At 42.6% G+C, this 16,781-nt stretch overlaps 2 protein-coding genes across 5 annotated transcripts in view; both read right to left on the reverse strand.

Moving 5' to 3' along the window:
• Window positions 1-290: 290 nt before the first annotated feature.
• On the reverse strand, window positions 291-10,100 carry mysm1 (Myb-like, SWIRM and MPN domains 1). Its single transcript, XM_061078824.1, has 20 exons — window positions 10,045-10,100; window positions 9,567-9,639; window positions 9,367-9,437; window positions 8,052-8,126; window positions 7,870-7,954; window positions 7,627-7,725; window positions 5,607-6,135; window positions 5,296-5,518; window positions 5,090-5,220; window positions 4,900-5,003; window positions 4,291-4,368; window positions 4,116-4,198; window positions 3,980-4,034; window positions 3,632-3,682; window positions 2,472-2,546; window positions 2,046-2,234; window positions 1,828-1,960; window positions 1,567-1,672; window positions 1,400-1,457; window positions 291-768 (listed from the first exon to the last, which is right to left on the reverse strand). The coding sequence occupies exons 1-20, from the start codon at window positions 10,098-10,100 to the stop codon at window positions 430-432; spliced, it is 2,613 nt and encodes an 870-aa protein (XP_060934807.1). The 3' UTR covers window positions 291-429.
• Window positions 10,101-11,831: 1,731 nt separating this feature from the next.
• suco (SUN domain containing ossification factor) overlaps window positions 11,832-16,781 on the reverse strand; it is a 43,878-nt gene continuing 38,928 nt past the window's right edge. For 3 of the 4 annotated variants that reach the window (XM_061078828.1, XM_061078827.1, XM_061078825.1), the window contains 3 exons: window positions 16,587-16,678; window positions 15,509-15,564; window positions 11,832-15,075 (listed from right to left, as the gene is read on the reverse strand). In XM_061078828.1, the coding sequence (XP_060934811.1) occupies window positions 14,518-15,075; window positions 15,509-15,564; window positions 16,587-16,678 (706 nt within the window). In that variant the 3' untranslated portion in view covers window positions 11,832-14,517. The remainder of the gene's footprint in view (window positions 15,076-15,508; window positions 15,565-16,586; window positions 16,679-16,781) is intronic. The other variant, XM_061078826.1, reaches the window with a different exon arrangement.

Below are 16,781 nucleotides of genomic sequence, written 5' to 3' on the forward strand. Positions count from 1 at the left end.
GTGTTATGTGTGAATGGGTCTTGACTGCTGGAAACTCACAATGTTCCCTGGTCTGGATCCACACAAAATTGAATGGGTTCCTTTCTGGACACATGGGTACCACATCCTTCCACCAAGTTTTATGGTAATCTGGCCTGTAGTTCTGCGTAATTCTTTGCGTAATAAAGTTTGCAAATATATTTAATTTTTGTGTGTAAATGAATCCAACACACACACACACACACACACACACAATCATGGGTGAGTCACAGGGTATTTGGTTAAAGGAATTTAATATGAATTCTGTTCACACAATCTGTTTCTTGCATAATAAGATGTTATTTAAAAAAATAAATCAGATAGGTTGTACTACTGATAACAAGTCATAATATTTACATCAAGCTTTATATTCGTTAAATGTTACAGGACGAATCCGATATAACTGGTCCATCACAGTAAATAGTCATGTTCGGCGGATAATACTGAGCCCATGTGTAACACTACGTTGCTGTTTGTCTCTGAGGTTGTTTCCGTGGTGATCTGTTCATTGTTGCATGACGCTCTGCCACAATCCGGATCCGAGTCTCCTTCCTGGAACCTGTTCTGGCTGAGCAGCTGATGAGCACCCAAGTTGTCCACTGGTCTGGGTGAGGTATTTAAAGAGCCTTCCCCTTCCCATGGCTGCTTAGTCATAAAGTCTGACTGGAGAAGGGCGTGGACCTGGGTGAGGAAGGACTCTCCCTCCTCATCTGGCAAGGGCTCTAGGTACCTGGCGAGAGACGACAGCATCTAAAGGGAGAAAGTTGAGTCAATGAAAGAGACACAATCAGATCATTAAGATGAGGTCAATCTGTTAAAAAACAGGTTATACATTAGGGTGAACAAGAGACTAAAAATACAAAATAAAGATTGGACGACATGACTGCTTCCCAAAAGTGAAGCGAAAGCATCTCGATTGCCACCTGGTGGCTGGCTGCAGAATAGTACTCAACTGCCTCCCCCATGTAAGTGGATGGGACATGGGCCATACTGGAAAGTCACATAAAATCATTCTTTCTTAAAGATGGTTTCTGTCGATTGAGCTAGTTCTTATCATGCCAATATATGTCAGAATGTTAATTTTCTGCTAAGTTTGGTTTTAATTAGTTATTTATTGCTATAAATACTTGGTTAAACATCGTTATTTGACAGCTGAGACAGTTTCCTGATTGTTCAAGTGCGTGTATTGACGGGACCTCGCTACTACGGCTCCATTCCTCAATCACTTCTGTGCAGACTCTGGCTACAACTGTGCCAGATGGCAGCATTCGTATCCTGGATATTTTCGCTTAATTTCTGGATAGTAGAAGAAAGTGGAGACACATCATCCATCTCAGTTTATGGAATGTACATGTAAGCGGTAATGACCGGATAGACTGACCTTCTCCAAGCATGTGAGACGAGAGTCTTTCCGGAAAAATCTGTCCAACTTCACAGTCCTGACCAACCACAGCAGGAAACAAAAACATGTTCAATATCACGAAAAGAAGGGATCAACATTTGATGACACATGTTAGAATGTCCACTACAATCTATTGTCTCACTCACCCGGGTGTTTGAGAGTACTTGTGGATGATCCACTCTGCCCTCTTCATTGTCTGTTCCCAGTCTGGGATGTCTTGGGATGAAAGGAAGTCAAATCTGTAGGGCAGCTCTGTGTAGTAACAGAGACACACTGAGCCGGAGGATAAACTGCACAAGTCTCTGACCTACATAGTCTGTTTGATTTCAACAACTTAACTTTCTTGATCTTAACTATAAAGTACGTGCACCTGTGTGTGTGTGTGTGTTTGTGTGTGTTAGACATACTCTGGGGGCCTGAGGGCTCCGGGCTCTCTTGCACCAGCAGACAGGTGGTTTGGGAGTGGGGGGATGGATTTGCTGGGTCATACGGGCTCACAATCATACCAATGAAGGGGGCTCCGCCTCGTGAGAAATAACTCTAGAACAATCAGGACACAGGAGATCAGACCCACGGACACACACAGACAAACGTGAAAGTGGCCTCTCTCAGTGATTCGTGTTACCTGGAACTGGTCCTGTGTGTTTATGTCCCGTACTGAAGGGTTGGGGTGGAAGGAGGGGTGTGAGTGGTACCAGCCAACAACACTGAAGCCCAGGGACGACAGCACGTCACAGGCCTGCGTCTGAGACACCGGGTCCATCTCACACTGCAAACCTGTGCTCACGCTGTTGCACGGCTCTGCCACACAGATCTAAACACAAGCACAAGGAGCAGTTTGTCACTAAATACCAATTTGAAAATACATAGTCAATAAATGATATATTCAGAAAGTATAAAAAAAAGCATGCACATCCAAACTTGATAGACACTAGGTGCTGGACCGGAGAGACACAAATTGGCAAACGATAATGTGGTGAGTCATGAGAATGGTGTGCAGACATTCTCGTCTTCTAATAGATGATCTATTCTCATCATCTCCTCCTCCTACCTTCAACACTTTGTCTTTCTCATTAAAAGTCCCGCCGAGCAGACCGATGACTTCCCCATGTGACACGTGCGCATGCTGAGGATCACAGCACATTTAATCAATTTAGGAACAAGTTAAAAGAGACAATTATTCTATAATGAAATATAACAAAGAGATATGGTGGTTTTTTAGGAAAAGAAAAGAAAAGTTAAGGTTGAGTTAGTTAGCTCATGGTGCATACAGCACTCTGAAAAGACCATCTTCAAACTCTTTAAAAGTGAGACAATACCAAATATTAGATTGTTATCGACATGATAAAAGATAATTGTAGAAAACCGTAAAGAGAAAAAAGGAAAAATAAATTCAGGTGCATCTACATTATGTATAAATCTGTTTTAAAATATGTTCATAACTTCACTTAAATCACAAATTGACAAACATCATCTATTGCAACTAATAAAATACAAATGATCATCATATTATCATATTGAATAGCATTCAAATACTCGGTGAAGTTGTAAATATTATGAGATTCCCTCAACTAATGACGCCCAAAGATAAATACTGGATTCAGGATTTAGGATTTAGGGGGAAAAAATTAGTCCAGTCAATGAAACCAGATGAAAGATGTAGTTTTAAGTAAATTTGACTTGAAAAAAACACAAAGTCTCAGATCTCACATGTATCTCGAAGTATTGGTTTTAAAAAGCTAAAAGAAGTTTAAAAATAATCTCATATACTTTGGATAATCATCAGTTAACAGTTTGAAAAATTGTCTTTGTAGATGATTTTGTTCTGTGGCTGCTCTCCCCAGTAACAGAGAACCAGCTGAAGTATTTAATGAATCATTGCAGCTGCTGAACATCTGTTCCTCATCCTCATCGAGGGGGAAATTAACTCTGCTGCCTGAGAAGCTCACTTGAGTTTAATGCTGCCAAAGGAGCGTTTGACCACTTATTTAATCCACAGAATCACTTACTTGTCCTCCCTGCAGATTGAATGTTTCATGGGTATATTTAATAAATACATAAAAACAACTATAAGAATATTTTGTGATTTATTAGCTTTTTTATGTCTTTATTTTCTAGTACTGTGGCAGTTCTGTAAATCCAGCCATATTTGTCAAGATGATTTCACACAGATCACCCTCAGCATGTGTGGTGGTGGTGTGTGTAGCGTACCATGTCCATGATGAGAAGAGTCTCTGCACACACAATGACTTGGAATGGTTCCTGAGAGAACAGAAAAAAGACAATGAGAATATGCGGTGAGAACTGTTCATATATAACGTGAGTTTATATACGACACAAATACAAGTAGGATCAGTGAATGAAGATCTCATATTAAATATGTAATTTTTAAAACTGTCTGTCTGATTTCAAAGATTGGTTTTGGGAGGAAACTGACTCCTATAAAAAACCTTTATCAAGTTAAGAGAGACATAATGCTGGTTAAATGAAAGGTTAGATTTCCATCCTGCATGATCGAATATGACTGGTGAGTGAACGGTGGAAGAGACGGACACTGACCTGTACATCCTGCCCAAAAGACCTGCAGGGAATCAGCTGGAAGGGATCGAAAGACCTAGCAGAGAGAGTGAGATCCAACGTGTTACAAATGAACATAATGAAGTGAGAAATGCAGAATACAGAAAAACACCCTCACCCTCTGTATCTGGACATCTTGCAGGGCCTCGGCCTCCTCTTCATCTCCTCTCTCCGCAGAGCAAGTTCCTCAGCACTGAGATGCTGAAGGAAACACCAACCATATAGGGTCAGTGAATATACCAGTGTGAATCTCTCAGTGATGTGTGTGTGTGGGGGTGTGAAAGTGTCCAAACCTCATATGTCTGTCCCTCCAGGTTTTTAGCATCACACCAATTTCCCAATATGTCCCTAACACGGCGCTTCCTGGTCCGCTGTAACCAAACAGAAGTTAGGTTAAAGTCCAGCAGTGCCATAAGCTGTTTTCAGACGGGAACTCTGGAAAATGTCTAGACAATGGGATCTGGCCTTTCTCCGGAGTTTGCCTTTCACATATGAACATTTACTTGGTCAGTTGTGTTCACAATAACAGGAAAACAAAACAGGAACCAGGTGGTGTCTGGGTAGAGGATGTAGGAGACAAGACATAACGTTTTCATTCACCACTAGCCCTTTTTACTAAAGGCTCTCGAATCTCGTTTTCTTGCAAGTTGACGTCTTGAAGTCTTGTCCACTGTGAATGCCCGAGACATGATCTTGCTGAAATCTCAGAAGGGCTCACAGACAATATCCATAGTTTTTACCAGGGAGTGACTACAGAGAATGTGCACAGCCTCTGACTCTGAGATTTGCAATCTCACTTATTGCCCTTCGGAGGATTTCAGGAGAATATCTGTAGTTCAGCACATGTCTGAAAGCAGCTTTAGTTTAGCTGCTTGACATTCTGTGTGTCAAAGAGTACCTACCATGCTCTGCAGCCTCTGGGCGAGCTGATAGGCCTCGAGCACGTCTTTGCCCACCTTATGCTTGGAGCGGTCCACAACCTTAGGGCGATTGTACACGGCTTGTTCTGTGAGAGAAGAGACAGAGCTCTGAGTGAATATGGAAAAAAAAATAGAACAAGAGTAAATGCTGCTTCAAGCTCAGCAAAGTTACCACAGTTGAAGTTGATGGCTCCTATAAGTTCCAGGTAGGTGTGTATTCTCCCGATGCAGTTGACGTCGCCGCAGTTCTTCAGGCCTGGGCGGACAGAGGTCTTGTTCAGGTACTTGGGTTTGCTCCTCAACCTGGAGAACAAAGACATTAAAACCCTGCACAGTTGTGGTGATATTGAGGAACTGAATAACCACTGTGTCTCTTACCACTGATCCAGGATGTAGTTTCTGATCTTCAGATATCGTTCAGGGGTCTTGGATGGCCGTCCCTCAAAGAACTCTGGGATAGCTTGTTTCTCATCCTCAGTGACGCTCTCGCTTTCCATCGTAATTTCCTCCTCAGGTACCTTGAGCTCCTCTTCATCCTCATCTTCCTCCTCCTCCTCTTCCTCTGGGTCCTCATCTGATCCCTGACTAAACATCCTTGAGTCTTGAAGGAAAAGCATCAGAAGTATTAAAAAATACAGTAAATTCACAGGCAAAGAAACATGGATGAGATCATAGACAGCATGGATTACCTGTCTCATCACAAAAGGCGTCCTCTAGTAGACCAGTCTGTGCTGAGCTCTCAGACTGGGAACACTGGGCCTCGTGCTCATCATTCATCTGCCTTGAGTCTGTCTGAGTTTCTGTCTGAGGGCTCTTCAGAGAAGGCGTCTCGTCTTGCTCGGTGACAACAGGCTCCTCAGTGAAAGCGAACGACGATGAAGATTGAAGACTTTGTGGAAAAGGAGAGATGTGGCTGTGCTGGTCCTTCATCTCCTGGGTGCTCTCCACCTCATCCTCACCTGACTCCTCCTGCTCTCCTTCTGAACTGTCTATCTGGATCTCTGTTTGTTGCTCTGGCTCAGTTTTGATCCCGGTATGCGGTTTATCATCTTCCTCATCACTCAGGTCATCTGTGATGTCTACATCCTCGTCCTCGCCATCAGAAAGCTTCTCTATGCGGACGGTGTTTACCAGCGAGGACGCATGACTGGATGTGGTCGGAGGCGGGTGCAGGTCTGGTCCAGCCGACTGAGCTGCAGAGCTGGGCTCTGATTCAGCCTGAGAAAATAAACAGATGTTGAAAGAGTTTGTTTGTCTTTCATTATTTCTAAAGCTGTCACAAGGTGTGTCCTCTGGTTGTGAATGTATTATTAGGAAACCACATTCAAATATTTGGAAAGGGCCTTGATTTAAGTAACACTATGTGACTTTAACTGAACAACAGTGCCCTCTGCAGGCGAGCAAGTGATTTTCAACAAACGAAAGACACCCATCAATGTTTTGTTACGACCCTGTGGGCATATGTGATTCTGTTCTGTTCCTCCTCCTAGAATGTGAGCTGTCTTCTTTGAGTGTGTGTGTGCCTGATTGTTAGCAGGTGGGATCTGCTGATTGGAGTGAGCTGCCTGATTGCGGCTCCAGGATTGGCCAGACTGAAGAGAGGAGCCTACAAGAAGCACTGACTGACTACAGTCTCCCTCTCTCCACCAATCCTTCCACATCCAACTGGGACCAGTGTCTGACTTAAGTGTTGTTTTGTGGCATCTGTGTGTAAGTAGCAAAGTGTGGGTGGTAGCCTTGTAGGAGGGAGAACCCTTTTTCTTTTACCCTTGTTTTCTCCTGTGTTTCTTGGTTAGGAGTTAGGTAAGCCTTTGTCTTTTTGTTAACCTTTTTGGTTTGTAGCAGGAAGTTAGGGAGATAGATTGTTTTGTTTGTTGTTGGTTATCTCTCCCTCTGAAGTTGAAAATAAAAAGCTACCACCAAACGGAAATACCTGGACACTGGCCTGCTTGGGAGTGGGAAGAATAGGGAGAGCACCATATGTTATGTCTGTTTTTCCCCTAGACCAGGGGCGTGTCAACCGGAGCTTTGACTGTGTTGTCTCTGATCTGAAGGACAACTCAACGGTGGACATTCCTCATGATTCCCAGCTTCCTTTATTAGAAGAGCTGCCTGTTACAAATTCACCAAACTCAACTTCTTCCTATTTTAAAATAAATAACAATAATAATAAACTAGCACATAAAAACAGAAAATACATTGAAAATTTCAAAATATTAACATGTTAATCAAAGAAAATCGATAAAATAAAGCAAAAACAAACAAATGACTGGTTTGAAGTAATATAAAAAACACAAGTGAAAAGCAGCAAACCAGTAGAAACACTCAAAAGCCCTTTTATAAAAATGTATTTTTGAAAAGGTTTTGAAAGAAAATATTGAGGTAGCTTGCTCAAAAGTTTCCTCACTGAATATTGGAGACAAACGCTTGTTAATGTATTTCCTCAGATCTACAGTTCTGCATTATTCTTTGCAACTATCAGCCTATTACACACTTTCCACAGATCGTTCGCCCTCACCAATGTTACATAGAGCAAGATCAGGCATTCACGGTGAGGGGAGGGAAATTAAAGCTGCATTATTCTCCCTACTCCAATTCTGTGAAACATCAAACTCAATTTGGATCTGCTGTTTTAAGGTTAAAATAAAGTTGCGTAGTTTTGCTTTAAGTAGCAGCGTCACTCAGGGATAATGTACAGCTGAATCTCACCTTGTGTTTGAAATACTGTCGGGCGTAGCTCTTGACCTGGAGGACAGAACGGCTCTCCACCAGTTTGGCAATCTTGGTCCATCTTCGACCAAACTGAGCCTGCAGAACAGCACACCCACGTTATATCAATTCAGATTCACACAGAAATTACCACTTCTACACACAAAGACTCAAATTGAGCATTAAGACATGCTGAATATAAAATGTAAGCAATGGATGTTGGAGAAAGTAAGGGGAGCTCACCAGTCCTTCTTCAAACAGCTCTTTCTCCTGCTTGGACCAATGAGAAGAGGATCCAGAGGCTGCGGCCGAGGGTTTGGCTGGAGAACTGACCACCAAACAGAAAGGAGCATGACATCACTGCCAACAACACCAGTACATTGTGAACTGGGATCATGTGAGTGCTGAAAGAAGAACAGACTTACGTCTTCACTTTGGGCTTGTTGTTCAGATCACTTTCCCAAATATGATCAGGAATCTCTTTACCTGTCAGGTAGTATCTGTGATCATAGTTCAGGACCAACTGATGTAATAATGAATGGGATCCTAACTATGTGTCAGAATAATAAACTCTCCAACACAGTTCAACCAGCAGAGACGTGGAACTGATAAATACAATAAAAACACTAGAATGGCGCTGAATAGAGTGGATACCTCCGCCAAAGGCCTCAATTCGCAATTTTATCAAAAGTGATAAATAAAATTCCAGGATCTGTTCCTTAGTCCAAAATTTAATGGATTTTTTCTTGGTCCATCCTTCTTCCATTTTTGTAGAACTCTGTAGTAGTCAAATTCAAGAAGCTTTGATGGAAAACATTCTGTTGATTTTACTGAAAAAAATCCATAAAGAACTTTTTCTTTTTGGAAACTTTATGTCTTTATTTTCTAGTTCTGTTAGACTTCAGCTCCACCAGCCATTTGTCAAGACAATTGACATGCTATCTCAGTTTGTCATAAGCCTCCTCACTCTGAAAAACGTTATGTTTATGTAAATTCAGAAGACGCTACAGAATATGTCTGGTCAAACTTAATAAAAAGAATTACCTCTGCCAAGGGGGTTTTGTTTTCTGTCATTTCAGCAGAATTATACAAAAACTACTGAACTGCTTTCCACAGAATGATGTTGATGTATAGGACAAGGCCCACGGAAGACTGCATTACATTTTGGAGCAGATCCAGATAAATGAGCAGAGGCAGGGATCTTTTTTCATTTGCTTTATCCTGGTGAGACAGGGCTTTCACTTAGTGTGCACTCTCTGAATGCTCTTCTACCTCTGAAGGTGTTCATCTCAATCCTTGACTTGTTCTGTATATTTGTACCTCATTCATAAGAAAGCAATTTGAGATTTGGAGCAAAAAGAAAAAATGTTTTGCGAGCACATGAATCATACTTTGAAGAGATGTTGTGTTACATGCGAGCCAAAACAATTTAATTTGAGCAAACAAAAATCCATTCTGTGCTCAATAAACACATTTGCATGTTAACCATTATCCATATTAATGTGCAATAATAACACACTCTCCCTTCCTTTCCACTCTGTGCATGTTCAACTTTGCCTTATGGCCACAGAATAAACCAAGGCAAATTGTGATTAGCTGTTCGCTTCCACAAGAGGATGCATGATTTTCCTTCATCAAGATCCATGAATTACTCTTTTAGAAATCAGTGTAAATCTCAGATGATGACATGTTCGATATGTTTCCGTCAGTGTGATGCGTTCAAGGTCAGTGAAAGGATACTGTTCCTCCAGCAGCATCCTCTGTATGACCTCTCTGTTCTCTGGGCTGATGGAGCTGTCCAGCTCCCAAGGCTGCACGACACAGACACAGAGATACGGTGAGACAGAGGCAGACAGGGAGACAGGGACACAGATAGACAGTAAGACAAATAAACAAACAGAGTAGAGCTGAACGACTTTGCTTGATGATCTCATTCTTACCAGTGTCCCCGCTTTGCTCGTCCACGCAGACTGAATGAAGTGTTCCTGAACTAATCCCCCCGAGTCCAGCTCACTGTGAGAGAGAGAGAGAGAGAAGCTGGTCGTGAACTCACATCTATTACTAGTGAGTCTGCAGTGAGGAGCTGAACAAGACGTGTTTACTGCTGAGTTAACCAGCAGTAAACACGTCTTACTAACAGATCATATGTTTATTCACCACAGCTCAGAGTTAACCAGCAGTAAACACGTCTTACTAACAGATCACATGTTTATTCACCACAGCTCGATGTTAACCAGCAGTAAACACGTCTTACTAACAGGTCACATGTTTATTAACCACAGCTCGGTGTTAACCAGCAGTAAACACGTCTTACTAACATATCACATGTTTATTTACCACAGCTCGGTGTTAACCAGCAGTAAACACGTCTTACTAGCAGGTCACATGTTTATTCACCACCACAGATCACAGTCTTACTTCAGTCTAATCTCGGTCTCATCTCCCTCGATGTCAACATCCACCTCGTCCTCCATGTTGCTGCAGAAACGTAAACAAAGGAGAGCAGCGGGACAGAGGGAAACCGCGGACTGGAAGCTGTGCTCAGTTTTACCCACAGCGACATCTTGCGGTTGGCTGTATGGATTTTACTCATGTTTCTGTTGTTTGACAGTTATTTAAATAAAATGTTACAATCGAAAGACAGGGAGCAGGGAAACAGCAATGATCATTATCCACAATGGTGGATATGACATTACAGTATAATAAAAACACAGTTTAACAATTAAACTTAAACTTCTTGAAAAGCACATCTACCAAAAAGTCTATCCTGATTTGATCTTAGTTGTTTAATAAAAATGTTTTATTATTTTAATGACTCAATCTATATTGGTATAAGTACCTTAGACTTTATGTCTCTTAGAAAGCTTTCATGAGTGGTTTGCATATTTAATTGCTCATTTTTATTTACACAGGCACTGAGAAAAGACCCTCAGAACGGACGTCTACCACAAAGTACTGACCGTTTTATGGTTTTATTTTTGTCCTTTTGTTCGTTTTGCTGTCTTGCTCCATGGATGATTAACTGCAGTTAACCTAGGGCCGGTGGTTTAATCCGCAGCTCTTCCAGGCCGCACTCTGAAGTGTCCTTGGGCAAGATAGCGCCACATTGTGTGATAGAACAAGAAGTGTGTATAGAAGCACTGGATGAATGTCTGAATAGGTGAATGCAACTTGTACTGTGAAACTCTGGGTGGTCCAAAAGACTGGAAGAGCTCTGGAGAAATATAATTCATTACCATTTAATGTTAAATATGCAGCCAAAGTTTGGTCATTCAAATGTTGCTGTTTAGCACCAATTTCTTCATTTCTCAAACATAAATCTAAGTTGCTAAAGCATCTTATATGAAATGTATAAATACAAAGACCGTCATTTTTTATATATACAGTATATATGAACAACACATGAAGGCAGATACACAAACTGGCCTCGGACCTTTATTTCATACTTCACGTTATTCTCTTGGTCTTGTATAAGGTCAGTTTAATGATAATCACAACATTCTCCCTTTCTCACACAATATACATCATCTCAGACAAGAAGCCATTCAGCTTTCATAATAAATATAAAAGGCCTATCAGGAAAAACGTCATCATATACAAAATAGACGCCTAGTGTGGATTTGAGAGGTGCACTAGATTATGAATTATTTTGCTCCTCTTCCTGTCTGGTTTGATCAACTTTAGATCTACCACAAATAGAACCACCAGATGTACCACCAGGGGGCGCTGCACAATCCCACTGAGGAAAACCGCAGGTATCTTGTTCACTATCTGTTATAGTTCCTCATTGTCTAGTTTGTTTAAAAGTAGCGTTAAGAAGCAACAGTATAACTCTGATAAGTTTACCAGGACTTTATTGAGATGCAAATGGCTGCTGTCTACTCACAGTGGAATATGCTTTTCAGTTAATGCTCCAATTGTTTTATTATTGCCCTATATATTTTATCACTGCAGGAAGCCCACCAACATCTGTCAAAGAGATGAAAAATGCAAATGAAAAATAGCAATTCAGCTAACTCATGTGCATTTACATGAATGTTTAATAATGCATTGTCCCTTTTCAAATAAAGAATACAATTAATTAATGAATTTACCTTTGTGTCATTTTCCTAATTAAGTTTATGCATTTAACTGTTTTCTTGCTGGACTAATGTTAAAAATGTAAAAAATACACTTTTACATAATAAAAGTCAGGCGAGGCGAAAGACGACGAAAGTTTTATTTAGAAATTCACAGTTTCTAATGGCACTACATTTTTTTTGCAGTAACTCACTCCTGCTCAAAAATACTGTGCAGATCTTCAGAGTAATCACAAAGAGAAAGAGAGAGAGATAGAGAAAAGAAAAGATAGCACTTTTACATGTCAGGTAGAAAAAGAAAACAAAAAATAAAAGGCATGAGGAGTCCTACAAAGTGCACACTGAGCTCCAAGAATCTCTCCCCCTGGGCTTTCTCCCAAGTCGCTGTGTTATGGGTTCAGGTAGATCCATTAAAGTAGTCTTTCTCATAACACAGACTTGCACACACATACATGAGATCAACACCAAAACAAGATTCTCACATGCATACAGGTTTACACACACAAACATAAGATCATACACATTCAAAGAGGGTAAAAAAAACAACACACCTCCTGTTTAGCTCGGCTTATGGAACAAATTAATAGTGTTCCTAATCATTTACCGTGTTCCCTTTACTTAACAACAATGTCCTTATCTTTGCAGAGCACGTTATCGGTCATGGTGGGGTGAACACAAAAAGCCATAGAGCAGTGATGAGTGACTAAAAGAGCGTTCGGGGGGGGGGTCTGGTGAGAGTGGGGCTGCGGAGACAGATGAGCGAGTGAGAGAAGCAGGTGTTTCAGAGGGATAAAGCATTTCAAGTCCCTAATGGGAAAATGTTAGAGTGGTTGATAAGAGCAAGCATTTAGAAATAAACAAAATTCTTCACAGTCACGAAAAACTTTGTGCAAAGGATTCAGAGGTGACCCCGGCAGAGGAAGATATGTAAAGAGAAGCTGGTCAGGAGGTGTCATGAGAGTAAAGTTAGAAGAGAGTTCACCGTCGCTACACCAGTCCAACCGCACAGAGCCAATCAGAAACTGCATTCATACAGATAATGATTGCTTACATTTTATTATTTAAAAACAAACAAAAAGTGAATCTATTTTTTCAATATCGGATCCCCATGCATTGCGTTTAAATATTAAACTCAATGCTGAGGGCGAGTTGAAATCACGAGTTAAAATCAGTTAGCTGATCCTAACGGAGACACAGTAACAAGCACGCAGAAGACACACACTGGTTCCACTCCTTCCAACCTCCCAGCAATCTGAACCAATACAAGAGCAGCAGCGGACCTATCTCAACCGACATTTAAATCAATACTCCGTTATCTTGTCGGGAACATAGGGTGCTGTAGGTGCATGTGACTGCTGATATACGTCGGACATATCAGGCAAACAGAGCTCGGGGCTGTTCCAACGTCAGAGCCCAAGGTAATAAAAAAAAATTTAAAAAAAAGAAGAGAGAAGGTCCTCGTGGTTGAGCCGCTCACCGTGACCGTGCGTCGGCACCGCTGAGTATATTCACAGTTATATTTTCTTTATGATACACTCACGTGGTTAACTACTGCGAAACTGCAGGAACTGTCGGACAAGTGCCTACTTTAGAGAAATCTGAAGTCATTTAAATAAATAAATAGATAAATAAAACTGGTCTGTCAGTCTTGACTACAGGGTCCCAGTAGTGCGTGTGCGTGTGTGTGTGTGTCTGTGTGCGTGTGTTTCTGTGTGTGAGAGAGTGAGTCAATAGTGTAAACATTAAGCTCTGCTACCCAGTGTCCTCAGTGAGTACACTGCAGGAGGAGAAAAAGAACTTTACTTGTGACAATAATTCAAACAAAGCACATCTGTAACATGAAGAGCAGGGCTCAGTTATCGGAATATGAAAAAAAAAAAAAGAAGAAAGTTCAGCTTCGCTCTAGCCTGTCGACACTCGCTGTAAATATCCAGCATTCTCAGTCACAATATCCACTGATAAAAAGCACAACTTCTCTCCACTTGCTGTGTGATCAAAGGTTTTCGGGCCCAGCCCAAACTAATCGCGGAGGACTCGTTAAGATCGACAATCTGCTGCTGCTGTATTTGTAGTCTGGGGTTGAGTGGAACACACAAGTGAAAGGACCAACACATTCAAACCGTTTCACTCCATGCAAAGACATTTTCTTCATTCAGCTCTGACGGTTGTTTTCGGAGCAGACCGACGGAGACAAACAGAGAGAGAGAAGTTTAACACTGGTCCCGTACGAACACCTGCAGTCATGTAAGGATGCAATGCCAAGAACAGAATGGATAAGATCGAAAATGATAGAGAGAATGAAAGAAGGACAAAAGAAGAGGTTTGTGGTGCTCTACAGTTCTCTCATTATGACACTTCCCGTCCCAAAGGAGCAGCCTGATACTTCTTGGTGTGTGAAGAAACGTAGAGTTGAGGCCAATGTGCTTATCTGTTAGAAAAAACAAACAAATATCTTGAACGCACTTCGATGGATTTGACTTGTATCAATGAGTCACTCCCAGCGGAGTCTCCCTCGCTCTGCCCACTCCGACTATGCTTTACATTTCGGGTTTTTCTTTTAGCAATAAAAAGGTCTGGAACAGATATAAAGGCACGTAACCGTAAACAGGTCTTTGACAGGAGTGGATAAGGACTGGATGATGTGGAACTACTGGTGCCGGAGCCGTGTCAGTTCCACGGTGCGCCCGGGGGGGGCACGCGGGGAAAAGTGGTTCTTTGGGATGCAGTAGGACCCTCTCTCCTTGTAAGTCCGCTACCATATAGCCTTGGTGTGTTTGTGTAGAAAGTTGTGTAGAAGTGACGTGCGAGTATTTCAGACATGTCCGGTGCCGGCTGTCACTCCGATGGTCCCCACGCTGATCTCCTTGTTTCCCTTCATGAGCTGCTGCAGGCTGGGCAGAGAGGCCACGCCCTCCCCGGGCATCACAAACTGCAGTTCTGTCTGTCGCGACTTCCGCCGCTTCACAGAGCGCTTCTCCTGACGGGACTTGGTGGGCGGTGGCGGGAGGGGGATGCTGAGGCCGTGGCCGTTGCACAAGCGGTCGGAGGTGGGGATGGGGGAGGGAGGGGGGATGCAGCTCGTGAAGGACTCCTCGGAGTGGGTGGACGAGCAGCAGCTGCTGGTCTCGGAGAGGAGCTCCTTGGAGGCGCAGGTGGGCAACGACGACACGCTCTTGGTGAAGGGAGGGGGAGGAACTGGTGGTGGCGGAAGAGGGATAACAGAAGGAGGCGGCGGAGGAGGGGGGAGGAGGGCCGGGATCGGCTCAGGGAGGCAGGGGTGGAAGCCGTTACTCACGGGACCCCCGTTTGGGAGGGCGGCAGAGGAATTAGATTCAACCTTTTCCAATGACTTTGTCTTGCAACGTTTTTTCTACAGAAGAAAACAGAACAGAGAGGAAGAAAATGATAAAAGAAGAACGTTAAACTTTTAGAGCAAGACAAGATTCATGTAATAATACAATGCCATGTTAATCACCTATGTGCTCAACACTGGGGTCACACAAACGGGTCAGAGAAGGGTGGGAACGTGTAACTAGGGATGTTGGATTCTAGGATTTAAAATACAGAAAACTTCTACAAAGTATTTACAGCGGATCTCAGTGCTTTGCTGCGATATTAATCTGGATTTATTCAAACACGCCCACAGTGGCAGCAAAGAAGTGGTAAACAGACATATCAGCTTGGTGGAGGGGGGGGCTGAACGTATGTTACACACTGGACTGACACTAGAAAAACAACACAGCACTTTAAAAAGTAAGGTGGCCATCACGGCCAACAGCAGCAGTCGGAAACAGACACTGTACCTTTTTCTCTGGAGAAAACCTTAGAGGTTCTACAATGTACAAGTCATCTGGACCTACTGGGGAGGGGAGAGAGGGGCCAGGTTAATGATGGAATGGCAAACAGGAATACATACATGTAACAAGCGTGACGTGACCTTGCAAGTAGTTTCAAGAAATAAATTATAGCACAAATCAGTTTACTTAGAATATAGAATTAAGCCTAAATCACAGTAATCATCATGTTTTAACTTATTGTTAATTACTACTTGCAATCGTCTACAATGAGCCAGCGAAGCATCGTGCTCTTTTATCATCACACTCTTAAGCCTGCATGTGGAGACAAGCTGGCAATGACAGCCTCAAGGGCAAACACACACACACACACACACACACACACACACACACACACACACACACACATGCACAGACACATGCACACACACACACACACACACACACTCACTCATGTCTCCATGACTTCAGAGAATTACTCTTACCTTAACTACAGTTACTACTTGCCTTACCTAAACCTAACCTAATGTAATGAATTAAGTTATGGGACTGTGTTAACTGACTTAGGTCCCCACAACATCAGAAATATCTGGACCTCACACGCACACACTTACACACACTTGGGGGGGGGGGGGGAGAGATAATGAACAGCAGAGGGAGTTTTAAGTGTCATGAGTCAAAGACTTGCATGGCCTGCACCAGCCTCTCCCTGAGGAGTTCTCTTGCTCGAGGCAGCAGGAACAACCAGGGATATCAGCCACTGAGCATGGCAACATGAGTGAGAGGAGACAGTGGAGGGATAGAGACAGAGGGACAGTGGGAAAGAAAAAGAAAGAATGAAGAAAGAGTGGGCAGGGCTTGGATGTGGACAGTTATATAGTGAGATCCACAGTGAAAAAGGTCGACAGTAGCGACAATGCAATCTTTGCCATGATCTACGACTGTGATATCTAGTCTCAGTGCTGCTTATGTTCTACTGGCAAATACAGAGGGAGAATCACAGTAGACAGAGAAGCTGCGAGGGCAGATTGAAGGAGAAAATTGTTTGCAGTGTGTGTGTGTGTGTTTTGGGCTGGGGGTCTCTTACCTTCCGAAGAGGGCAGATAAAGGGACTTAGAACGAACCAGCGGACTGGTAACCCTGCGCCTTAGGCTCATGTCGTCGTAAGAGGAAAAGCATCTGAAAAGGAAATATCAATGTCATCACGAATAACAGCTTTAGGTGAGAAGTCTGGAAGTGATCCAACAAGTTTTACTGTGTGGGGGAGCTCAGTGACAGATCT

The sequence above is a fragment of the Limanda limanda genome, chromosome 9 (genome assembly GCF_963576545.1).
Source record: "Limanda limanda chromosome 9, fLimLim1.1, whole genome shotgun sequence".
Taxonomy (NCBI): domain Eukaryota; kingdom Metazoa; phylum Chordata; class Actinopteri; order Pleuronectiformes; family Pleuronectidae; genus Limanda; species Limanda limanda.

Bases quoted from the DNA above. Each gene is read 5' to 3' on its own strand.
- mysm1 (XM_061078824.1), bottom strand. From the start codon at position 10,100: ATGGAGGACGAGGTGGATGTTGACATCGAGGGAGATGAGACCGAGATT. The intron at 7,726-7,869 runs GTGAGCTCCCCT...GCTGTTCTGCAG, and splicing joins AGCTGTTTGAAGAAGGACTG to GCTCAGTTTGGTCGAAGATG. The intron at 6,136-7,626 runs GTGAGATTCAGC...TTATTTTCTCAG, and splicing joins GACAGTATTTCAAACACAAG to GCTGAATCAGAGCCCAGCTC.